Source organism: Struthio camelus, chromosome 25, assembly GCF_040807025.1.
Source record: "Struthio camelus isolate bStrCam1 chromosome 25, bStrCam1.hap1, whole genome shotgun sequence".
Lineage (NCBI taxonomy): Eukaryota > Metazoa > Chordata > Aves > Struthioniformes > Struthionidae > Struthio > Struthio camelus.
In genome coordinates, this window is record NC_090966.1 from 553,071 (window position 1) to 577,807 (window position 24,737).

A 24,737-nucleotide genomic window follows, 5' to 3' on the forward strand; every position below is an offset into this window, starting at 1 on the left:
TGAGCACAGAATTTGTTAAAGCTGTTGGCATCCCTCTATACTTCCCATGAAATGTCCTAGTTGTCCCTTTTCTTCCTCCTGTCCCTGTCTTGCTTCATGCGAGTATCCTTGGGTGTGTGCTTAAGCACCAGGGTAGTTACAGGGGGGATATGAGACTTAAAAGCTTGTTCACAGCTGTCAGGAGAAAGTCAGCATGCACACAACTGCCCATCTGAGAAAACAGGCTGATTTGCAGAAACCATGGCTCTTTGCATTATCTGAATTTGCCTCGGTTCCTGCACTGTATTGCAACTGTAGTTTTGTCAGTGAACTACCTCCCTGGTTTCCAGCTGTCCTGGGTAGATGTCTCCTGCACGTTTTTGACTAGGACCAGATTTCGCTGATAAATGACTGATAAATGAATGCAGGGAATGCTATTCACTGCACTATTCACTACACTCCGGGCCAGGGGATTCCCTGTATTGGGAGCTGATGAGTCTTCTCCTTGATAGCAAGAAAAGTAAGACTCTGATACAGAAGCACAAGATTAAGCAGATAGCGCTCTGGAGATTCACCCAGATATTTCAACAAGTGCTTCTGTTCACTGTTGGGCAGAAACTGTCCAACTGTCCATCTGTCCACTCACATGACATGTTTCCACTAAATCAATCAGTGCAAGGGGCTAGAGGTGTACTCATGACACTGCTACTGAGTGAGTGAAATCAGTTGTCTGAAATGTAAACCCCAATTTCAAGTTGCAGGGCCAGGGAGGCTGTTTTGCTGTCATGTAGGTATGTTTTTATTGTGAATACAGATATCAGCTCAGCTGCCTACGCAAAAGGTGGGTGTTTTGGTTGCTGTTAAGGTTCACTAATCCTTGCTGTAAGGATACAGATCAGCTTAAGGAGGTACGAGACCACCTCTGGTCCTAGAGGGCTACCTGTCTGCATAGCAGTGTAAAACGGCTCACGCTGAGCCTTTGCGCTAGACCTAGCCTGCTGCCTCTCCCCAAGCCAGTCTGCTCACTCTGCATTGTGAGTGGCAAAAGCTGGACCCTCCTCCCCCAGCTAGCCTTCCCAAGATGGATAAGTGTCTGTGTGGTTGCCCTGGGTCTGCCAGCCTTCTTCTCGGGAACACTTGTGTCCTGAAAAGTGGGACTGCACCCTGGAAGAGCCACAAGTCCTGGCTTTTCCCTTCTTTTGTGGTACTCTTATTTCATGTTTTCATCCATTAGATCCATCCCCTCTCTCCCCCTCCCCCCCCGCCCCTGAGGCTGTCAGTCATGGGATGAGCTGCAGGGCTGAGCATCACTTTGAGGTTACCCTACCATCAGCTGCAATTGTGGGCAAGTTGAAGAAAAGAAGCTTGCCACTTGTTACTATTTAAAGGAGCATGCTTACTGCATGCTGCTAATCCAGCTTTTTCTCCAGTCTTCATACAGGCCCTTTATGTGCCTTGCTAGCTAAGCAACAAACAGCAGCTCATGCGTGCAGCCAGCTACGGCAGTATGTAGACTGAGTGGTCCCAGCACACAGGGGCTCACTCACAGCGTAGACCTGAATCCAAAGCCTCACTTCTCACAGACACATGCTTTATCCTTGGGGTTGGTTTATTATCAGTTCTGCTGTAGATTAAACAGGCCCTCAATATATAAAAATAATGTATACAAATTAGCAGTTAATGTTTTACATTTCTGGCTTAAAGGCATTTATAAGTTATACATCCATTTCCCTTCCCTTCCCCATTGAGCTTGTGCATGTGATACTGAGCTGGTGGCATTTAGCAGCTTAATTACAGCAAGAAGCAATTAGTGCTCTGGCTTAGAAAGAGGCCTTACCCTAGTCTACAAGCTGGGTCTAGCAAGAATATACATGGCAGCCATGAGCCCTTGCAGAAGGGGGTGTTTGTGACAAAGTGGATGCAGCATGTCTTTAACGGTGACAGTGCATGGGTCTCATTTACTGATATGCACCAGGGTATGGGAGGAGTAGAGTACAGTGCTTTATCTGCAGGTTTGGGTGGCTCTCTAGCTGTATAGAAGCCCACCTTCCCCTCCCCTTTGCTGCAGCCTTTTGCCTGGGCCCCTGCATAGCTCTGGCAGTGGTCCCTGCACAGGCCAGAGGTGGCCAAGCACCTGCTGCAGGTTGCATTATGCAGCTGCCTGCTACCAGGAGATGCCTTGTGGCTGGTGGCCTCTGGTGGCGCTGAGCAGCTCCAGCCCTGACCCTGGAGGCAAATGCGGAGGATGCAGCATGGCAGGGCTAGGTACCACCTTGCAGGCATTCAAGGCCTGTAAACCCTTAGTCCTGATGATTGTCATAGCTGTGGTGCCTCCCTGGGGTGAGGACTAGGCCAGTGTTGCCTCCCCCCTGCCCTGGCCCAGCCTTAGGATCCAGCTGAGACCCTGCCTAACGCATAGGTGTGCCAGTCCCTGCTCCCCCTGCTGTCCTACATAACACAGAGAAAGTTTAAGGAAGGCATTTAAAAAAAAAAAAAAAAAAAACCACTGTGAAGTAGCACCCCTGCCAGCCCCAGGGCGCATGCAGCACACGCTGCAGCAGGCTCCTCGGCGGAGAGCTCGGCGCTGCGGCGGAGGGTACTGTCAGGCGGTGACGGGCTTTCTGTGAGGCCGGGGAGGGGACTGAGGGCCAAGGGCCCCTCCAGCTCTAACCCTCCTCCCCTTCCACAATGGGACATCAAAGGCACGGGCAAGCTGAGGCGAGGGGCCAAGCCCCAGGACGGGAGCACAGGGTGGCCGCCCCGGGGTTGGGGGGGTGGGGGTGGGGGCTGTGGGAGGGATCAGGCAGCCCCTCTCTTCCTCCCAGGAGAAGGGGAACGCTTTCTGTGCCCTTCCCCTCCCACTGTCCGCACGAGGGGCGCCTGGCCCTGCCAGCCTGGAGGAGAGGAGCGCTGTGGCATCGCAAAGCAAGCGCCGGGGGCTCTCAGTGCCCCATGGCAGGGCTGGGGGTGCGGGGGGGGGGGGGCACACGAAGCAGCACAGGAAGTGAGGAGCGGGTGCCATCCCTCGGCTCTGCGGCCGGCCGGGCTGGTGGGCCGGCGGTCCCCCCGGCGTTGGGAGGGCAGGCCCAGCGTGGTCGTGGCGTTGCTAGGGGCCAGCGCCGGTCACAGCGAGATGTCAGATGTCGCTTGCAGGCTCTGCCCGGCAGCCCGTTTCTTGGCACTGCTGCGACCCTTGTCGGCGCGCCGGTAGGGGTTGTTCCGCAGATCTGAGCCGGGAGAAAATGCGGCGGCTCGCTCAGCTCCCAGCCTGGCCGCCAGCAAGCTCCTCCAGTTCCCCCCTGCCATGAAGGGACCCGTTCCCTTTTTCCCTGCCACCTCCCAGCATCCAGCCTGGTTTGGGTGTGAGGATGCCCAAGAGACAAAGCACCAGCTGCACCCAGAGCCAGGCAGCTCCCTGGCTCCTCCTGCCCCCTCTGCCCTGCGTCCCCCGGCTGCCCCCACATTACCTACAGGCACTACAGGGAACTCTCCTCATTGAAGCTCACGTCACAGAAGAGCCGGGACGAGCGCTTGCCCGTCCGGGCCGTGAAAGGAACAGTTTTCAGAGCTGAGCAGAGCAATTCAGAGAGACAGCGAGGAGGAGAAGGAAGAAGCAGAAGAGGGAGAAGAGCTATGAGACAGGGCAGAGAGTGCTTGGCGGCTTTGCTGTGTTTGTTGAGAAGTTGCTGCGGCCTATGTGCCCTTCTGCAGCCTCCCCATGGCTGGATGCAGGGCAAGCTGGGAGCGCCCCCCCCCCCCCCCGGGCCCCGGTGAGGCACCTGCCCCCTGGGGTGCCCTGGGCTGGCCCCGTGCTCTGCAGCTCCTCACCCGAAATAATATCCTCGATGGCACCATCTTTTCCTTCGTAAATGAGAGGCTCCTTCACCATCTGCTTCTTCTTCAGCTCAGCGATCATGTCCATCTGCTGCCGCCTGGCTTTCTGGATGGGCACCTGCAGTGGGCACAGAGCGGGGTGAATGGCGTCTCCTCCTGCTGTGCGTGGCCCCCCCCCCCCCCGGTAAAGGAGATGCTGCCCCCCCCAACCCCCCCCCCACCTGCCAGCAGGCTTTTCCGAACTGGGCTGAAAAGAACCATGTTGCCATTCCCCAAAAGGCAGCCATCCTTGGGGTGGACCATGACTGCCCCACCAGCACTGCGTGCTGCAGGAGTGGGGCTGGAAGCACCGCACGCCAGCTACCTTTGTGTCCAGCTGATCCTCATTGCCGGCGGGGCTCAATTCTGCCTCTTTGGCCACAGCCTCCTGTTTTTTCCACAACTCGATGTCCTGCTCTGCTTTCTGGGGAGAGGAGTGGGGATGGCATGCTGAGCAGGGGACCTGGTGTCATGCCCCGAGCACATGGACAACCCTCTGCTGCCATTGGTCTCGGGCCGCCCCCCCCCCCCCCCCCCCCCGGCTTGCCCTGACTCAGCCCCTGCTGTGGCTCCGACAGCTCCAGCCACCCCGCAGGGCAGCTCCAGGTGCCGCAGCGAGCCTCTGGCCTCGAGAGAACAAAGCCCAGATCCGGCCACCTCCTACCTTGTAGGCTTTGATGAAGCGCACGAACATGGGGAAGAACGTGGTTGGCGGGCTCGTCTTGTGGTTCTCCCCAAAGTATTCCACGGCTGACTTGTATGCCTCCTGCGGGCAGAGCCATGTGGGTCCGGAGGGCCGGGGCTGGGTGGCAGTGCCCCGTCGCCCATCGTCGCTCCCGTCCCAGCCTCTCCCCCAGCTCCCGGCTGGCTCCCTCGTCCTGCCGGCTCCCAGCCCTGCCCCACACACCCACCTTGGCCGTCTTGCTGTCAGCCTGCAGCTTCTCCATCACCTCTGAGTTGGCCTTGAGGAAGTCCTTGAGCACAGGGCTGTCATCCTGCCGCATGAACTCCTTGCGGGTCAGCTCCATGCCCTGCTGCAGGCTCCGCACGTCCTGTAGCACGCTGTCCAGGGAGACTGCAGGGAGGGTGAGCAGCGCCCGGCGCTGGCATCAGGGCAGCACACATGCCCCCAGTGGCCCTGTCCGAGCCGCTGCTGCCCGGGCTGCAGCCTGCCACAGCCCTGAACCTGCCTGCGTGCGCTACCTGTGCCCGCCTTGTCCAGGAAATGCAGCTCAGTGTGAAAGCCGGTCAGCTCCGGGTACTTCTCCGTGATCACTCGCACCAAGTAATGTAGCAGCGTTTGCTTCCGGTCCGTTGACTTCATCTCCAGCAGCTGGGAGTGAGCGACATCAGGCCAGAGCTGCCCCCGTCCCTCTTCCCACCTCCCCAGTTCCCCCTGCCCCGTGGTCTAGGCAGACCCTTGCATCCCTCTATCCCTGTAGATGGGCCTCCATCCCACTGCCACCACGGCTGGTCCCTGCACCCCTCCATCCCCACAGCTGGTCCCTAGTCTCTCCATCTCTTTAGCTGGTCATCAGGTCCCTCCATCCCTTCAGCTGGTCCCCACATCCCTCCATCCCCAAGACTGGTCCCCATGTCCTTCCATTCCTATAGCTAGTCCCCGCGTCCCTCCATCCCCAGGCTGCTCCCCACATCCATCTGTCCTCACAGCTCATCCCTGTGTCCCTCCGTCCCCATAGCTGGTCCTCATGTCCCTCCATCCTCATAGCTCATCCCCATGTCCCTCCATCCCTGTAGCTGGTCCCTATGCACCTCCATCCCCATAGCTGGTCCCTCTGTCCCTCTGTCCCCATGGCTGGTCCCCACATCTCTCTGTCCCCACAGCTGGTCCCTGCATCCCCACAGCTGGTCCCCATGCAGTGACCGGCCTCTGTGCCATCTCATCCCCCAGCACAGCAGGGCCCACAGGGAGCCCTGCCGGCAGCCCCCCACCGAGCTCACCGCGTCGAGGCTCTGCAGCCGGAAGCCATAGGCCGCCCCACGCTTGCTGCTGTTCATGTAGTTCCCGAAGGCCAAGACGATCTGCGGAGATGCATGGACTCAGGCAGCGCCGGGACCTGCCAGGGGGCCGAACCCCACTGCCGAGGGAGTACCTCTGCCTCAGCCCCAGCCCCAGGCAGGGAGTGTGCTGCTCCCAGTGAGATGGAGGGGGCCACCCCAGGGGTGCATAGTGCCTGGGACAGTACAGGCCAGCATTGCCTCCACCCTGGCAGCACTCTACTCATGCCAGTGCACCCGGACGCTCCCTGCCAGGGTTGCCACCCACACCTCTCACCTCGAGGATGTTGCGCAGCTTGGTGGAGGACTTGAGGGACATGGAAGCGGCAATGATGGCATTGAGTTGCTGTGGGTGGCAGAGGAAGTATGTGAGGCTCTGCAAGACGCTGTGTCCTCTCAGCCCACTGCAACCACCCCCACGAGCCCAGCGCTGCCCACAGGCTCTTCCAAACTAGGGTGTCCACGTCACTGCCTTCCCCACCCCAGCCCTGCGCTGCCCGACACCCGTGAGCCTGGTCCTACCGGCATGAGCAGCTGGGCCGTGTCGCCAAAGTTGCCGAGGAAGATCATGACGTTCATGCGCTCGGCCAGGCGCGGGATCTTGCTGAACCTGATCATGAACTGGTCCTCATCTGAGAGCTCCTCCGGTGGCTGCTGGTCCCGTTCATACTTGGAGATGAGTGTCCGCTCATACTCAGTGGGCAGGAAGCGCAGCAGCAGCTCCAGGAAGTCGAGGCTCAGGGCTTGCTGGTCATACCTGGCAGGAGGCAGTGGGCAGTAGGAGACCCCTTCTGCGCCCCCACCACCTCCTTCCAGGCTCTGCCATCACCTGATGTAGAGGCCCAAAGTCCTTCCCAGGCCATTAGCACTCAAACTTCCCTCACTCGGGGGGGGGGGGGGGGGGGGTCTGGATAGTGGTTTGGGGTTTGCAGCCCCATCTAACCTGCTTCATCCTCCATCCCTGTGCTTGGCCCAGCCCCAATGGCTAGAGGACACTCACGTCTCAATGGCTGTGCAGATGTCCTGGATGCTGCGGCCACCCTTGCGGAGGGTGATAGCCAGATTCTTGGCCCGGTTGGACTCGATGAGGGTCACCTTCTTTGAGGCCTTCTGCGTGGCCTTCACTTTGAGGGCATTGAGATCCAGGCCGGGGCCCTGGGCCTTGGTCTTGAACTGCTCCTCAAAGTCGCTCATGTCCAGCTCCTGTGGGGAGATGGGGCTGAGGGCATGGCGCAGAGGGGCTGCAGGAGCTGGGATGGAGGGAACACAAGATGGATGGGATGAGGACAGGGTGAGGGGACAAGGACGGGGCAAGGGGATGAGGAGGGGGCCAGAGGACAAGGACAAGGCAAGAAGACATGGACAGGAGGAGGGGACGAGGATGGAACAAGAGATCAAGATGGAGCAAGGGGACAAGGATAGGGTGAGGGGACGAGAAACGGGGCAAGGGGACGAGGACAGGGCTCCCCATCTAGCAGATCCCATGTTGTCCCTCTCCAGGACACCAAAAAGCTGCTCCAAGACTCCTCCAGGGCTGGAGCTGTGTGACCCCACAACACCACAGATGGGTGTAATGCGGGCATGGGTGAGACGCGGTCACAGGTGCAAGGTGGCACAGGCGCCACTCCAGCCGAGGAGCCTGTGCCAGCAGCCTTACCTGCAGCACCTTCTCGTCGTTGAGCTCAGTGAAGACAGTGCCATCGATCTGACTGGGTTTCAGCGCCACCCAGTTGAAGACGGGCATACGAAACTTGGTCTGGATTGGCTTCTTCATCTTCACTGCAGGTTGAGATGGGGGGGGGCAGTGTCACGGCAGGGTGGGAGGGACCCATCCCCCTCCCAAGGTAGGCCATCCCTGCGCCTCCACCCCTGCCCGGGGACCATCCCCACTGTCCGCATCCCCACAGCCAGACTCACCTGAACCAGCGGAGGAGGGGGCATCCGGCCCGGCCGGGGGCGCCCCGCTGAGGGGTGGGGGGGGCGGAGGCGGCGGGGGCACGGGCCCGTCTGGCCCCGCGGGGGGAGGCGGGGGCACGCCAGCGCCCAGCAGCGGAGGAGGAGGCGGCGGGGGGATGGCAGCAGGCAGCGGGGGCGCCGGGGGCACTGGGGTGGCTGGGCCAGGGGCCTCGGGCGGGAGCGGTGGGGCAGCGGGTGGTGTTGGCGGGGGACACGGCGGCGGAGCCGGAGCATCTGCAACGGAAAGGAAACGGGGGGTGAGTGCATCCCTGCGTCCTGTGCCTCAGTTTCCCCAGTGGTGCCAAAGAGGCTGTGCCAGAGCGGGGTCTGGGCAGGGGGAAAGGGGGCACCGCTGTCCCTCCCACCACCCGTGTTACCTGCATTGCCGCCGGCGCTGCCTCCGGTCCCCGCAGGGGCTGCTGCAGTTTCTATGACGACGGGGACAATTTCAATGGCGACATCGCCATCAGGCCCCCGCAGGATGTGCACCAAACCCTTCTCCTCCAGCTCGGCCAGCCGGCGCTCCAGGGCCAGCCGGTACGGGTCCTGGGGCGGTGGCGGCGGCGGCGGCGGGCTGGGCGGCCGCAGCGGGCTGAGCTGCTCCTGTGCAGCGACATCAGAGCCCGGCGCGTCACCTCCCTGCCACCACACCGGCACGGGGTCCCCCTCCTTGCGCTGAGCCCCGGCAGCGACCCCACCACCGCCGCCCAGGGCACCCCAGGGTGCCAAGCCGCGGGCACCCGCAGCGCTGGGCTCACCCGCAGCACCTCCAGCTCCCGGCGCGCCTGACTCAGCTGCTTCTCCAGCTCCGCTATCTTGGCCATGGAGTCGTTCTCTGCATCCTGCAGCTTCTCTGTCAGCTGCGGGAGGACCAGGCACCCGTTGCTCTCCCCCGCTCTGGAGGGAGCAATGGAGCCAGCCCTGCCTCCCACCCTGCGTGGGGCTTGCGTCAGCACCACCGGGGCCCCCCCGCCACCATCACCACCACCCCGTGCCGGAGCCCCTGCACGCAGCCAGTACGCGGCAGCCCCTGCCCACATGCCGCCCCTGGCCACACCTGGGCCACATGCTCCTGCAGCTCCTCCATGTGCTCCAGCACAGCGTTCTTGGTCTCCGTGTCCTCCAGCATGGCCCCCACATCGAAGACGTTGTCCAGGTAGGCCTGGATCTGCACCTGCAGCTTGTCGCTCTCTGTGAGACGCAGCCTCTGCGGGAGAGAGCCGGCAGCACCGTCATGGCCCCAGCCAGCGTGGGGCAGCAAGCGCCTGTGGGGGGAGCCGGGGGCTCGGCACAGCCTCACCCACCTCCAAGTACTGGTCCAGCCCCAGGTGGGTGAACTCATACTGCAGGAACACACGGAAGTTCATGTTCTCCACCGAGTGTACCACGATGTTGATGAACTGCATGCAGGCGACCTGCGGGCCAGGCGGAGGGACAGTCGGCTTGGGTGACCTGGCAGCCCTCGGCGCCCCGGCCAGCCTCCCCTCAGCCTCACCATGAAGTCAATGTTGCTGTCTTCATTTCGGAAATACTCCATCAGCTTCTCAAAGCGGTTCTTCTCACCGCAGACCTGGGGGTGGCAGGAGAAGACTCAGCCTAGGCACCGAGCGTCTCTGCCTGTCCCGGTGTCGGGGCCATGTCCCAGGACTGAAACCCCCTTGGAGGAGCTTGGGATGCGGGTGCCACCCAGGAATAGGGAGAATGGGCTCTGGGACAGGCCGTGCTCAGTGCACCAGGACAGCACAGGGCACACGGTCCTCACCCAGCTGTATCGGGGTGCAAGGAAGCACCGAGAGAGGCTGAAACAGCCATGCCGTGAGCCGAAAGCAGACCCTCCTGCGCAGCCCATGCCCAGCTCCCCACTGCCTGGCAGGAGGATGGTGAGCGGGGCTCTAGGGCACATAGGGAAACTGAGGCACAAGCCCAGCTGGCGCTGGATCGGGACTGGCCCAGGAGATGGGGATTCAGCTTCTCGCTGAGCATCCTCCCAGAGGGGTCCTGTGGGGCCACCCCAGATGGGGGACTCACCTCCTTGAAGTTGTCAAAAGCAGCGAGGATGATGTCGTGGCCACCTCGGACCAGGCACACGGCAGCCAGCAGCTCCAGGACAAGGGCCTTGGTCCTGCAGGGGTGTGGGGCCTGAGTGGGGCCTGGGTGGTGGGCAGGTGGCTGGCTGGCCATGGGGACGGGGTTGGAGGGGTCCTACCTGGGGTTCTTGTTGTTGAGGCTCAGCGTGATCTCATTGACACAGGCTGGGTGGTTCATCACCAGGCTGAAGCCAGACTGGGGTGAAAAAGAGCGTTAATGGGGGTCCTGCAGCCTCCTGTCCCCAGCCTGGTGATGCTCAGGGACCCCGGGCCCCTGGAGGACCCCCTGGCACATGTCACATTCTCCCATGCCAGCACCCATCCCAGGGAGCAGAGCACGGAGCCAAGCCCATCGGGGACCCCCTGGCTTCCCTGACCAGAGCCAAGGCCACCCCAAAGCCAATGCCGAGCCCAAGTGCCACCTGCAGCATCAGAGGAGCCCTGGGAGAGGGCGGCGGGGTTGGGGGGGAAGGTCCTACCTGGTAGTTCATGATGGCGCGGAGGCACATGATGCAGACGTGCACATCATCCTTCTGGCTGACGATCCGTGAGTTCCTCAGCGCCTTCCTGCTGTGCGCGGGGTTGAGCCTGGGCAGGTGAGAGGGCAGCTGAGCCGGGCGCTGGCAGGCGCAGCCGCGGGGTGCAGCGCAAGCGGGGTGCGGGCGGGTGGCGGGGAAGGGGGCAGCCACCCGGCTTGACCAGTAAGTGGCGTGGCTGGCTCCGTCCCTGCAGGGCCAGCAGAGCGTGGGGCAAGTGAGAGAGAGCCCCGGTGGGTGGGCGCGAAGCAGGGCTGAGGGCACCCCGGGGGCGGCCGCGTGCCAGCTGCACGGGTGGTCTCAGAGGCTCACCGGGGCGTATAGGAGCTGCCAGGCGACCTGGGGCTAGTGTCCCCATCGCGGCGAGGGGCGCTGCAGGGGACGCTGGGGTGGACGTGGTGGAGGAGGGTGTGGAGGTGCTGGTTCGAGAGGCAGCAGCTGGAGAAGCGTTAGAGCCTGCAGGACAGGAGGGAGAAACAGGGCTCCCGCGCAGCCCCGCGGGATGGCTGGGCAGGGGGACACGGGCAGGGGACATGGGGCATGTGACCCTCCGAGGCCGGCCACCACCCCGGGGGCTCCTGACCTGGCCCTGGGGCAGATTGTGGGGGGACACCGGCTCCTCCCAAGATGCTGGCTGGTGCTACGGCCGCCAGCTACCTTCCCAGGCGGCGATGCTGCGGGGGTCCCTGGACCACCCTGCCCAGCGGGGACCCGGCCCCGTCACCTACCGTGTGGCACGTCCCCCGGCAGCATGCAAGAGAAGAGCGGGGTTAAGACAGGGGTGCAGAGTCAGCAGGCACAAGCGAGCGCCGTCCACAACCCGGCACTGGAGGGGCACAGGCCCATTTAACCTTAAACCCTCGCTGCGATTTTAAACCCCCTGGAGCGGTGGCTCCTGCTCCTGGGGCAGCAGAGGGACGGGGATATTTTTTCCCCTGGGGGGAAAGCTCCATTTGTCGGCCTGTTCCCTGACGCACACTGAGCTTTGCCCATGAGTGGCCAGTGGCAGCAAGGTGCCGGGACGCCAGGGCAGATGTGGCTTTTCCCAGCGCCGGGAGCAGCGGAGCATCGCTGTTCGGCGGCACCTCAGTGCTCCCTCCTGGGTCCTGGGGACGGGCCTGCGTCTCCCTGCCAGGGCGGCACAGCGGGGCCGGGGGGCTGCGAGGCAGCGAGCGGGGAGGCCAGCGGCGAGTGGGGGGGCCCAGCCGCGCGCCTTACCTGACGGTGAGGTGCCGCGCTTTTGAGGAGCCCTGCATGGGGGATGACGAGTTGCTTTTGCTCAGGTCCTCCACCGACCGCTCCAGGGACTTGGCCTTGTCGGAGCCCGGGCTCCCGTTATCTGCGCTCTCCATGTCGTACCTGCAAGAGCGGGTGTGTGAGCGCGCGCCCCGGGGACGGGGACACGGACACACCAGGGTCTGGTGGCCACCCAGTTCCTTGCCCCTGGCCACAGAGCATCCTCAGCTCTGCAGCTCCAAGCGCAAGAGCAGGGCAGGCAGGGCAGCCCCTCCGGGGCACGGCGGCTGCCAGCCCCACGCGGGAGCACATAAGACTTACGCGACGGCGCACTGGGCGAAGGCCAGGTACTCCAGCAGCACATCCAGCCCCTTGTTCTCGTCGTTGAGGAACTCCTGGACCCAGCTGCAGAGTGGCGCCGGGGGGGTCAGTCGGACACCGCACACCCTCCTGCTCCCTCCAGAGCCTCCCGGAGCCACCCGCAGCAAGCGCCCACCCGGAGGGGACAGGGGCCTAACCACCTCTGGTGATTCGAGACCATAAAAGCCCACCCTGGGCATCACCCAGGGGCTGCAGGGGCAAAAACAGGGCCAGGAGGGCAGGCCACCCAGGGTCCACCCGCCACTGCTCCGGCATCGGGGTCCCCAGAGAGGGGCCGTGCAGGCAGCACCCAGCAGCGACGGGGGACACCCCTGTCCTTACCCGATGTAGTTGGTCCTCAAGGAAATCTCCAGCTCCCGGAGCACCTGTGTTGACTCCTGCACTCGCCTCTTGAACTGGGGGACAGGAAGAGCCGTTGGCACCAGCGCCGGGCCCAGCCCAGCCCGCCCATGAGGGGTGACAGCTAAAATGCAGGGGGCTGAGGGGGGCGGCAGGGTGGGACCTCACCTTCCTGCTCACACCACCCGTGTCCAAGTAGCTCTTTAGCTTCTGGATGTAGGCAGATGGGGGGTTCTTCACCTGGAACCGCTCCTGCGCCAGATGGGGAAAGGCTGAGACCCGACCGAGGTCATGACATCTGCCGCAGAGGTGCCTGGCTGGGCACCACTGCCAGCCCCTGGTGTACAGCACGTCCACGCCGCAGATGCCACCAGCGCCTTGTGACGGGGCACAGCAGGACGAGGAGCAGGGTGCCCAGGTCCGGGTTTGTCCCTGCCCCACGTCCGTGTCCCTCGCAGCACCGCTGGCAGCGATGCTCAGGCCCGCGGCAGCCAGCCGCCACCCCCGCACCACAGACGGTGGCACATAAATGTTTAATTGGGTTAATAAGTTGCCTGTCTCGGTAATGGAGATGGATGGAGAAGGCTGCGGCTTGGCTTCAGCCTGGCTCCTTCTCGTCCAACGGCTGCCAGCCCAGGTCTCGGGGATCCCCGGGGCTGGGGGAGCCTCACGGGGGTGAGATGCCCCGAACAGCAAAGGGGATGCCTGCACCGTTAGTGATGCCCAGCGAGCAGCAAGGTCTCGCGGTGCCCAACCCCCAGCTCCGAGGGTCCCGCGCCCCAGCAACGCCGGCGGCGCAGCCCCATCCCGCAGGCAGTCGATGCCAGGAAAGGCCCTTCGGCGGCCGAGCCTGCGCCCCTGCGGGTCTCGGCGAGCAAGGAGCCGCGCGGTGGCACGGGGGGACGGCGAGGGGGGTGCCGCGATGCCCAGGCCTCACCTGGTCGCAGACGAGCTCCCACTTCTTCTCATTGTCATACTGGCTGAGCAGCTTCATCTTGTCTGGGGGCAGGTTCATGGAGCTCTGCGGGGAGAGGGGCGTCAGGGCCGGGCGCGAGCAGCGCCGCCGCCACCCATCAGCAACGTCCCGGCTGGGGTCCCCGAGGGGAGGGAGCACCCAGGCCGGGCCAGGGCAGGGTTCGGGGTGCTGGGGGGAAGCAGTAGGGTGCAGCCAGGCCCAAAAAAACTGGAGCTGCCCATCTGCGTCACGAGCGTAACACCCCCGGCCTCAGCCTGACGGAGGGCTGACGGAGGAGCCCCAGCGTGCAGGCCGCCGGCGCGGGGCCCGCGGCGGGGCGCCCTTTCTTGGAGCCCCTGGCGGGCACGCGAGAAGCCCAGGCACTGAAATCGGTGTTTCTTTAGCGACGTCATCTCGGGACATGGCGTGCTGCCCCGGCCCTCCGCGCCCGCATTGCACAAGCCCGACCCACTCCCCACCACCCCCGTGGCTGGCGCGGCCGCCGGGCCGCCCCACGGCGGCCAGCCCAGGCTGCCCGAGGGCCGCCGGCCGCCCGGCAGGACGTGACACGGCTTCCGCTTTCCAAACGGCACGAGGCCGCGGCGGGAAGCGCTGCTCGGCGCGTCGGGGAGGGCTCCGGGGCGCCCCGGCTCCGCCGCCCGCCTCTGCATGGGGCACAGCGGGCGCCGCGAGCCCCACGAGGACCCGGGGACGCCCAGCCCTAGAGGAACGCCTCGAGGCGCCCTGCAGAGCCTTCGGGTCCAGCTGCCTCAGCGAAGCGCCAAAGGGGGGAGGTGGGTGGCAACGAGTCGGCACTGGGGCCACCGCCGCCGCGGTGCTGCCGAGCCCCAGTGGGGCCTGCTCCTCGCGGCAGGGCTGCCCGGAGCCCTGGGCAGGCCGGGCATGGCGGCGGCGCAGAGGAGAGCTCGGCAGCAAGGCTAAAATTAGGCCGCAAGCCCCAAAATAGCCTTGCCGCAAGCGAGCAGGGCGTCCGCCGTAGCCTGCAGGCAGCCCTGGCACCTTGGGGTTCGGCTCCCAGTCCCACCGCGCCGCCGCGGGCCCAGAGCTGTCCTCCTGCCCCCCGGGGCTATCGGAGGGGCAGCTGGACGCCCAGGAGTCCCCCTCGCCGGCTGCGAAGGCTCAGACCCGCGCTGGACGGCGCACACAGCTCTCCCACGCCCAGGGCCTTGGGGACACGCACACCCCTCCGGCCTGTCCCAAATCACCTCTCGGCCACACGGGAGCCTTCTTGGCCGACCGGACCACGCGCAGCCCTTCCTCATCCTCACCTGCCTGCCCCCAGGCCCTGCGGGTGGCCGGGAGCACCAGGGCACCCAGGGGTGCGGGCAGCATCCGTCGCACCCCAGAGAGCCCCAGGGCACCTTCCAGGCAATGGCAAAAGCAGCCGGGCTGGGGGCCCGGCCCCGCTGCGGGGATCTCCTCCCGGCCCCGATTTGGCTGCCAGCTCCCACCCACGGCACGGGGACAGAGGACCCCTGGAGACGGGGCAGAGCTTGAGGAGCCCGGAGCCCCTGGGGCACTGCCGAGGGTGTCTTGAACCATCAGGAAACAAGGTGCAGTGGTGCCCCCATCCTGGCTCTCCCACCCTGCCAGCACCCAGAGCACGGGGTGCCCCTACGCAGGCGGCCACCCACCCACTGCTGAGCCCCACAGCCGCTGGTGACGCCAGCACGGCCCTTTCTCCACGAGCGGGGCCGGGCCAGGCGGCAGGATGTGGCACCGGGCGGACGCAAACTGGGTGGTGGCTGCTTCCCCCCACCCGGCGCAGCCACGTGGCGCAGGAAGTGGCCCCCCAGCCGGGCCGCCCCATTGCGGTCAACAGCGGCAGCCAGGAGCATGCGGAAATAGCTTCTCGTTTCCTGCCAGGGAGGCCCAGGCGGTGCAGGGCAGCACCCCAGGATTTCGAGGTGGGGGACCCATGCAGAGGGTCCTCCCAGAGCTGGGGAGAGGGGCTGGGAGCATCCTGGGGGCCACAGATGAAGATCCTGCTCCTCCTCTTCCTTGCTGGGGGACGAGGACCAGAGACCTGCCCCCACCAGCCCGCGGAGACACTGCATCCTCGCCAAGGCTGGCACTTGCCCCAGGACCCCCATCTTGGCCACACTGTCCCCTGCAAGGGGTTGTGCCGGGCTTTGCTCATTTGCAAAACGAGCCTAGGGGAGGCAGAGCAGCAGCTCCATCATTTCCCGGCAAGGAAAGGGCTTTTCTCGTTGCGCCAGCCGCAGGGCCAAGGCTGCGGGCAGGGCTTGCCAACGGGCATCCAGGGACGTTTTGGGTGTCGGACACCTTGTTTTTCATCCGGCATGGCCAAGCAGGGGCCGCGCACACCCCAAATGTCCTTCGAGCAAGCCAAGCCGGTCCCTGCGTCACCTCGGAGAGAAAACTAAAAGCATGCACCACAGAGGCGATCACAAAAGCCCCGTCGCGCCGGTTGGCTGCCCGCCGGGCGCCAGCACAAAAGCAGACCGAAACGAGGCGGCCGTTGCAGGCGAGCGCTCAGGCGGCGCTGCAGCTTTGTGGCCCTGCTCGGGGTCGGGCACAAATAGCTGCGAGGCCGAGAGAGGGGAGGCGGCGCGGGGCCGGGGTGCATGGCAGGTGCCTGGGGCCACCCTGCCCGGCTCGCGCAAAACATTCGCGCATGTGCATCGGGGTGCAGCGACGGCGCGAGGCAGCAGCCCCCCGTGAGGCCCTCAGCCGTGTCCAGGATGGGCTGAGCAGGGCCGGCTGGCTCCAGCCGCGCGGGGAAACCTGGGGAGAGCGAAGGCGGCAGCTACAGGCGCTGCTGGCACGAACCACGCGGCTCCTGCCTGCCACTAGGAAGAACCCAGAGCAGAAGTGGTTTCGACGCTTTCATGGCTCTGTCAGCCACAGGAAGGACCGACGTTGCCCGGTTCCTGCGGCGGCGGCCACTGGGACACACCAGGCCCGGGGGATGCTCCACGCCGCGTGCCAACGGAGCGAGGTGCTCCTGCCCCAGCAGGATTTGGGCATCCTGAGCTCTGTGACATCGCTTTTCCTGCCTTGCCCCCTCCTGCCTCCCATGTCCACCAGCCAGACCTGTCCTCTTGGCTCAGGTGCCACCACCTTCCTATCCCTGGACACAGCAGAGAGGACAGCGTGGTCCTTTACGAGGCTCAGCTCCAGGCACCCAGCAGGACTGGGCCCAGCTGGGCTCTCCCAAACCCCAGGGCGCTGCCGTCAGAGCTGGGCAACACTCCCAGGACCAGGTGCCCCTGCCAGGGAGTCCCCAAAGCCTCCTGCGGTGACCAGAGCCGGATCGCAGCCCTGCCACCTGCCAGCGAGGGAGCAGATCCTGCCGCACGGGGAGGGGGGAAAGCGGGTGGGGAAATGCGCTGGACCCCCAGCGGAGGCCCATCCCTGCCGCTGGCTCTGGTGCTGGGAGGCAAGGAGTTGCTAAGGGACACGCAGCTGCTACCGCATGGCTGCGGCCGAGGCCTCCCCGCCGCCTGCTGCTCCTGGCTCTATTTTAAGAACAAGCAGAAGCTGCTCTCGGTGCACGGTGGGGAAATGAGACTGAGCAGCGCTGCTTGCGTCCCTGCCGCGCACGCCCCCCTCCCCACGCACGCCCCATTCCCCGCACGCACCATGGGGCGATCCCTGCACCGGGACGCCCGCCCTGGGCCCGGGCACGACAGGCACAGGTTGCCGATGCAGGAGGGCCTGCAGGCTCAGCACCCGCCGCAGCCCCCATGCCAGGTCCCGAGATTCAGCCAGGGCTGGATCCGGCCACACACAGCGGCCCCCGCACCGGGTCCCTTCCTCTCTGCGGGGCTGTGGCAGGGATCGGGGTGCCCTGCACCAGCCGGAGCACCGGCTGCTGCCGGCAGACTGCCCTGCTTCCTCCTCCCTCCTCCTCACCAGGCATTTCCCCTGCCACCATGTGGGAGCTGATCCAGGCATCATTTTTTTTGCCAGGGGAGTTTTCCACTGGATCAGCTCCCTGGCCTGACTCCGGGACGCTGCCAGCCCCACCATGGAGCCAGAGGAGCTCATAACTTCCCCAGCTCACAGCACGCCTGGCCCTGCACACCAGGCCTACAGCACATCTGCAAACAGCTGCAGCAGAGACGCTGGCCAATTCGCCTGGACAACTGCAAATGCAGCCGAGCGGCTGCGGGCCACGCAGGGCCCTGCTGCCGACAAGGATCCTTCGGCAGCAGCAAATCCAGAGATCTCTCAGCTTTTAATCCCTGCCCTGCAGACTCTCCGGATTGAGCAGAGCACATGCTCTTTTTAAGCAAGACCAGGATCTTCCCAAGGGCTCAGAGGAGGTTTTCCACTGGGCTCCCCCGAGGTCCACAGTCAACATTTAGGTCTCTGCTTTTTGAGACGGAGATAGTCTCTCTTCCAGGTCCCCGGACAGGCCCAAGCAAAGCCCTCACTGGCCCGTGGCCCTGCAGAGCAGGGAAGATGACCACCAGTGTCTAGGAGCAAAGCCTTGGGGCAAGAGCAGTGCCGTTCCTCGCCCCACATCCTAGCACATCCCCAGCCCCGCAGGGATTCCCTGAGCGGCCAGAGACGATTCCCTTCCTCCCCTTTGGGATCTCCAAATCTACAGGCTACATTGGCATGCAGGGACATGGCCAGCACAGGCAGGACAGGACCCACCATGGTGCCCTATCTAGAATAAAACAACTGCGCTGGGATATCCCATATCCGCTCTGGGGCAGGCTGATTTGGGAATTCAAGGCCACTCTTATGCCAGAGCAGCGCATTTGCTCCGGGAGACCAAGGAGAGCGATCCCAGGCACTCCTGCCTGTTTTTTCCCCCCCCATCAGCTCTCCCAGCTTGGATAGTGCAGCCAGAAGTCGGCTTGTGCCGGCCCTGGGACTCTCAGCCCTCCCGCAGCAGGCGCTGTAGCCGAGGCCACGCCACAGGCAGCCCAGCAGCGAAGCCTGCCCGGCCTAAACGATGCCGGAAGAAACATCTGACGTTACAGGAAGATTCCTGGTCCATGAGCTCATGTCACACCACTGATCTCACACGCCAGTTGCAGGCCCAGGAGGCAAAAAGCTAATCCATGGTCAGATGGTTGCAAAAACCCAGGTGCACAATTAGAAACATGGCTAACGTGGCTGGACCGACCAGCCCTGCATCCCCATGCCACTGGGGTCCCTCCGCTTCCCACTGCCACTCCCGCCGTGAGAGTGGGTGGCTGGACAGAAGGGGAAGGGAGCCTGCAAAAGGAGGAAGAGCGATTGGGACATCCAATTGCACAAGCCACACAGTTCCCATGTTGCCAAAACCCGAGCGCTGGCCCGTTTGCTCCCTCCCAGGGCTTTCCCTGGGGACTGGGGAGGTTCACACCTCAGGGAGGGCTTGTGTGGCCACTTTGCCCGTCTCCATCGCTTCTCAGCTTAGCATTTCAAAGCTCCCAGAGCACTCATGGGCCTCATCTCGCTGACAGAAAGCGACATTTCCTGGGGCCTCGCTGCCGCAGGGGAAGCGCCACAAAGCCCCCGGCTGCCAGTTGCCTCCTGCAGCCACCAAGTGCTTCACCTCGGAGCCATTACAGGTGCAGTCATAAAGCCAAACCCAGGCTGCTGCCCACAGCCTGAGCACCGTGGAGGCACACGGAAACAACCACGCGGCAGTCATCAGGCAAAACCCCCCACCCTCGTCCTGGGACTCTCCAAAACTCCCCATATCACAGGTCCCTGTGCACCGACCCCTATGCCGTCACACGCAGCGAAAGCAGATGCTCTCTACAGCAGGGAAATCACAGCAAACACTTGGGCTGTGATGCCTGCCCCCAGTAACCCTCCTCTCACTGCTGTGAGATGGAAAAGCTTGTGAATAAGCTGCATGTGGGTCGGGTTGGCAGGGGCAGCGGGTCCTGCCCGCAGCTCAGGCCAGCAGCACCGCAGCAGGGCAGCTCAGGTCCGGGTGTGAGCACTGCTCCACGGTGGCGCCCCTGGACCTCGTTGTGTAACAGGCACCACCAGAGCTTGGGGCTGCAGCTGGAGGAGAGCAGCTTCTCCCCAGCTCAGAGAGGCAGGCTTAGGTTCGGACAGGCTCTCTGCACCGCGCCGAGGGAGGAGCAGGGGATTCAAGCAACGAGCATTTCCCTGCTGCCGTTGAATTCCCAGCCAGACCTCTCCTGCCCAGCCCCACACTGCCAAGCTTTTTGGAGAGCATGAACACGGGACTGTGACCTTCAGCAGCAGAGTCTTCACTGGCCCTCCTGAAGTGCAGGGCTGATGCAGAAAGGGGGGCTGTGCTGCTTTCGCTCCTCTGAGATCTGAGGGGTTCAAAGCGAAAGGACAGATCGTGGCGCACAGAGGAGGGCACGTGTGCAAGGACCACATCCAAAAGCTGGACAGTGAAGGTCACGGCCACTCAGTGCCTCTCAAGGACAGGGGGAAGGAGCCAGCTCAGCCCAGGCTCAGTAGTTACTGGCGCTTGGCTAATATCCTTCAGCTGCTTCTACCGGAGTATTTCAGGGAGCTGCACCGACACCTGTGAGGGCCTTCCCTGCCCGGCTCCCACGGGAGCACCCAGCCCCCTGGCGCAGAGAGAGCCGGTGATTTGCCTCAGGCCATGCCGTGAGGCAGTGGCAGAGGCACGAGCAGCCTTGGGCTCGCTCAGCACTCACCCTCTGGCCGAGCTGTGAGCCGGGGAGGAGGCAGGATGGGAGAAGCTGCAGCTGCCTGGGATGTGCGGAAGCAGAACATCAGGCAGACGGGGAGTAGGAGAATGAAGCTGTTTGACATTTACAGCACCAGCTCACTGCAGCATGGGGGGCTGGCAGCACCCGCTGGCTGCACGGCTGCCAGTACCGGGGCCTGCAGCAGGCTCTATCCCCATGTTCCTGCAGCCTGCAGCACCCCACGCTTTTGGAGCTGGATGCCAGCTGCCTCGGGGGGAGCTGGCAGGGCCTGGGGTGCACATGCAGTTTTCAGAAGGCTACCCCCGGCAGCGAAGTGCGCTGGGCAGACAGCCCTGGGTTTGGGGCATCCCCGGGTTTGGGGCATCCCCCAGGCAGGCTTGGGAGTCCCCAGTGAAAAGGGAGGAGGAGGCACCAGCCCCAGAGGTGGAGAAAAAAAAGAAACAGGGGAAAAAAAAAAAAAACGGAGGCAGCCTGGGGGGGGGGGTTATCCCTCTCGGAGGAGCCCCCCGCCCGCCGGCCCCACTCACCAGGACGCGGCTGAAGCGCTCCTCCAGCTCGGCGGCGGCGGGCATGGGCTGCCGGGCGGGCGGCGGCAGGCGCGGCGGGGCGGCGGCGGCAGGCGCCGGGGCCCGGCTCTCGCGGCCCGCCGCCCCCTCCATGCCCCCGGCCGCGTTGCCCATGGCGCTGTCGCCGCCGGGCCGCGCTGCCCGGGGCGCTGCGGGAGCGGCGGCTGCTGCTGCTGCTGCTGCGGGCTCGGCTCGGCTCGGCAGGAAGCGAAGCTGCAGCAGGGGTTGGTGTGTGCGCGCGGTTTTTTTTTTTTCCCCCCTCTCTCTCTCTTCACCGTTTGCAACTTCTCCTAGACGTTACTGAGTCGCAAACACCACCCCCCGCCTCCACCCCCGCCCCGGCGGGCAGGGCTCCGCCGCGCCGCGGCCCCGACCGGCCCCGCTGCCCCGACAGGCGGCTCCGCATGGCCGGCACCTGCCGCCGCCGCAGCTCCGCTCCGGGGTCCCAAAGCCTGCGCTGCCGCCGCGGGTTATTTCTGGGAGGAGGGAAGCGGGGCGGATGGGACTGGGGGAGGTTTGGGGATTTCTCCCTCCTCCCACAGTCGCCCAGGGAGGGAGAGCTGAGACTGAGCAAACTCACTGCACCCCTGGACACCCCACTCCGGGCAGGGCAGCCCCAAGCCAGGCCCCTTCCTGCCAGGCTGACCTGCCTTTCTGAGCATCCCCAACCATAGGGGATCGAGCTTTTGGCACTGGGATACAGCCACCCCACCAGGCCAGAGGACATCACCAGACTGGGGACAAGTGTGTGACGCAGCCCAGCTGGGGTCTGGGGTACCACAGCTTGGCTTGCCTCCAGGGAGCTCACAGCAAGGCCCTGAGGGTCCAGGGGCTTTTTGTGCCAGGAACCGCATCGGATCCTGTCTCCCAGTGCCCAAACCGTGCCCAGCGGAGCAGTGCCAGCACTGGGCAGGGGACAGCCCGGGGGGAGGAACAAGCACCTGCAAGATGGCCTGGGAGGCTGCTGCTTTGCAACTGGACCAGGGCAAAGCCTGTCACCAGGCCAAGCCAGCTGGAGGGAGCCCCACAAGGCAGAGCCACCTAGGCCATACGTCCCATGTGCTGCCTGTATCGGGGGCAGGCCGGGACGGAGCTGCTGCAATAGGGCGGGAGGGGTGTGCTGCGCCACACGCTTGATGCTGGCTTCCCCTGGGGAGCCACGACTGCTGCAGAACCGAAGGAGAGATCCAGTGAGGGCAGGAGAGGCAGCCACCGCTCTGCCTGTGACAAGACACCTCCACTTCAGCAGGTGCCCATCACCTTCCACAAAGGATCCCAGCCTCTTCCACACGTGGCTGGAGATGAGGCAGCTGTCCTCAGCCCCCTTAACGTACAGCTCCCGCCTCAGCACAGCCCATGCAGAACAAGCACCAATTCACCTCCCCATGGCTTCTGCTTCACCGCCATTAATAAGCGTAGCTCCATATTGCTACCATTACACAAGTGCTTTATTTCTCTGTGCCAGATAAGAGAACTGGAGAGATAAAGACTTGCCTAGGGACGTGCAGGGATAGAGCCAGAATTAACTCCTGGGACCCCTCAACTCAGAGGTGCATGCTGCCAAGGTCCAGAAACCCCTGAGCAGCCTCAGCCACCCATCCAGGGGGCAGGCACGGGCACTATCGTGTCTGTCAGGCTCCCACAGCATCTCCTGTTCTGCAAGGTGCACAGTCCCAGCTGAGCTGCCGGGTTAAGTCACTTGCCACCGCAGAGGACGCGCAAGCCTGGAGAAACATGCTGGACCTGTTTTGCCAACGTTTGCAGCAAATAAGGCAAGAAAAATTAACAGCCTCCTTCACCGTGCAGCCCCAAACCACTCCCTTTGCAAACCAAAAATCCCACACAGAGATGCTCAATGTGTCCAGTGGGAACCTGAGAGGAGGCAGCTACAGCCCTGCCACAGATTCCTGATCTAACCTTGGCACATTGTTGTTTCCTCCCCATGAGCTAAGCACAGATCTCGGTGGCTTGGGAGGTCTGAGAGGAGCCGCAGGCATCTCAGAGATGTAGAAATTGGGGTCACCCACATCCTGGTACGTTCTGACTTTCCAGGGCTCGACTTTGCAGTTCAAATACTTTACTTTCATTAAATATTTCATTATTTCATTAAGTATTTTGCATTTAATTCCCTGAGATCCTTTTGGAAGGAAAAACATTGCAACAAGCACGGTTACGGCCAAACCACCCCCATGAACCAGATGTCCCTTCCTTACTGCTTGCGCTCTTTGATGCGGCTGTGGGGAAAGGGAGAGCACCAAGCCCACGCCCTCATCCTGGTTCTGCTGCATGTCTCTGGCTCACTCTTCTCCCCACACTGTCCTCTGAGCACCCAGCTTGAGGGTCCAACCCTCCTCCAGGTGGAAATCAGGGTGGGGGAAGCAGGGAGGGAGCCACAGAGCTCTACCACAGGGGATATCTGTGGCCACACGGGGATGGTAAGGAGTACTGCAGAGCACAACTGCACTGCAGGGATGAAGCTTCTGGGGTGCAGACTCGGGACACAGCGCGTGCTGGAGCTGTCAGGAGGCCTCTTAGAGCACCCACGTTTGGTTGTCATTTGAGTGCTGGCACCACCTTCCTGCTCACAACCAACAAAGTTTGTGAGGATCTTCGCCAATGGTAAGTGCTCATCCCCTGGGGTGCCACCCAGCTGCCTCGCAGTGAGGCAGGAGCAGGCCCAGCCCTGCAGGTCCCAGCAGCGCCGGGGTACGGGGGAAAGCAGAGTCCCCCCCATGCAGGAGACCCTGTATGGACCATGCTTGGGAGAGATTGGTCCTTCAGCAGAGCTAGGACTAGGACAAGTCCCAGGCTGGGCCAGGAAGGGGCCAGGTCTTGATGGCAAAGGGCCCAGCAGGTCCCTCCTGACTAGGGGTGCCCCATTTCAAGGGCAAGTGCAATCAGAGCTGCTCTAGGACAGGGCAGGAGCAGAATGGGGGGTGATAAGGGGCACAGCTGTGGGTCACAATCCCCAGGAGAGGCAGAGACAGGGCTAATGGTACCACTCCCTGGCTACAGGAAGGGCGGATGTGGTAGGGATGAGGACAGGGAAAGCAGCACAGGTGAACTGGGGGCTGTGAATTGGGGAGGGCTTGGATGTGGCCCCTTTTGCAGGAGGTATGTTTCACAAGGGATTTTGTGTGTCCTCGTACCAGGGCATTGCTGCTGAAGGGGGCTGAACTGGATCCCTGGGACACGGTACCAAGCTGCACACAGGGAGTCCAGTCTCTGTCTTTGGGGTGCTGGGTGTCCTTGGTGCTGGTGGGACATTGCTGCCCTGGCTCAGTCCCCAGAGCCAGTGATATGAGAAGGGCGAGGGGGCATCCTGCTCACAGCCCCAGAGCAGCCCCAGGGCCAGCCCTGCATGGCTCAGTCTGGACACTGCACCTCACAGGTGAAGGCTGTTTAGCTCCAGGGATTAAGAAGAGCTTGGGAGCAAGAGTACCTCTGCCCTGTTGAGCTCCTGAGCCTCTTGCTCAGGGCCTGCCCAAAGGCCAACTTGGGACCTGGCAGGGCCAGGCCATGCTCTTCCCTTTGCAAGGTGAGGCTCTGCTCAGTCCTTCACAGCCTCTGCCACTAACCAAGGAGCCCCTCCACGCAAGGTGCAGAGAGCCTGCTCCCCCTACACCCCTGAAACGGGCTTCCCAGCCCACCAGGCCTCCCACCGCATCCTGAAACACTGGGTCTGTGGCTCGATCCTGCATCCGAAGTCAGGCCGGCTCTCTTAGAGAAAGGTAGGCATCTGCTGCCCTCCTTCGGCCTCAACTAGGCAGTGTAGCCGGAGCCACCCGGGCTGGTGGTACCCGGCTCCCTGTGGAAGGACGGGGGGCCCAGCCCAGGCATCACAGCAGAGATAAGCAGCGTCCCCAGGCCAGCAAGGAGACCCCCGGCCTCCTCACGGTCTGGAGCTCGCCAGGGTCACGCCTGGCTCGTGCTCACCTCATCCTCCAGGATGGCCTCCTCAACTGATGTTTCCCATGTTAACCAAGGGACGAGCTGGGGCCCAGCCTGGGACAGGACCACCCTCCCCCCCCCACCATTCGCTCTGCAGTGAGAGCTGCAGGCCCAGACAGGGAGGCAGCCCGAGGATGGAAGTCACCGGGAACACCAACAGGAAGAAAGGCCTACAAGTCTGGTACAAAACTAGTAAGGCTTGAATT

The 24,737-nt window shown here is 63.5% G+C and overlaps 1 protein-coding gene across 5 annotated transcripts; it reads right to left on the reverse strand.

Annotated features, from left to right (window-relative positions):
• Positions 1-1,570: 1,570 nt before the first annotated feature.
• On the reverse strand, positions 1,571-20,709 carry FMNL1 (formin like 1). 5 transcript variants are annotated; one of them, XM_068918845.1, is made up of 27 exons: positions 20,542-20,709; positions 13,344-13,427; positions 12,575-12,658; positions 12,389-12,462; positions 12,008-12,091; positions 11,669-11,809; positions 10,763-10,888; positions 10,394-10,502; positions 10,034-10,110; positions 9,856-9,949; positions 9,323-9,397; positions 9,132-9,242; positions 8,885-9,034; positions 8,586-8,687; positions 8,205-8,430; positions 7,789-8,061; positions 7,529-7,650; positions 6,872-7,074; positions 6,394-6,628; positions 6,149-6,217; positions 5,815-5,895; positions 5,056-5,185; positions 4,764-4,927; positions 4,517-4,618; positions 4,178-4,276; positions 3,808-3,931; positions 1,571-3,206 (listed from the first exon to the last, which is right to left on the reverse strand). In XM_068918845.1, the coding sequence occupies exons 1-27, from the start codon at positions 20,692-20,694 to the stop codon at positions 3,103-3,105; spliced, it is 3,396 nt and encodes a 1,131-aa protein (XP_068774946.1). In that variant the 5' UTR covers positions 20,695-20,709; the 3' UTR covers positions 1,571-3,102. The 5 variants fall into 5 exon arrangements, with proteins under 5 accessions (XP_068774946.1, XP_068774950.1, XP_068774949.1 ...); XM_068918849.1 differs by lacking the exon at positions 20,542-20,709 and adding an exon at positions 14,651-15,007; XM_068918846.1 differs by lacking the exon at positions 1,571-3,206 and adding an exon at positions 3,432-3,547.
• Positions 20,710-24,737: the final 4,028 nt, after the last annotated feature.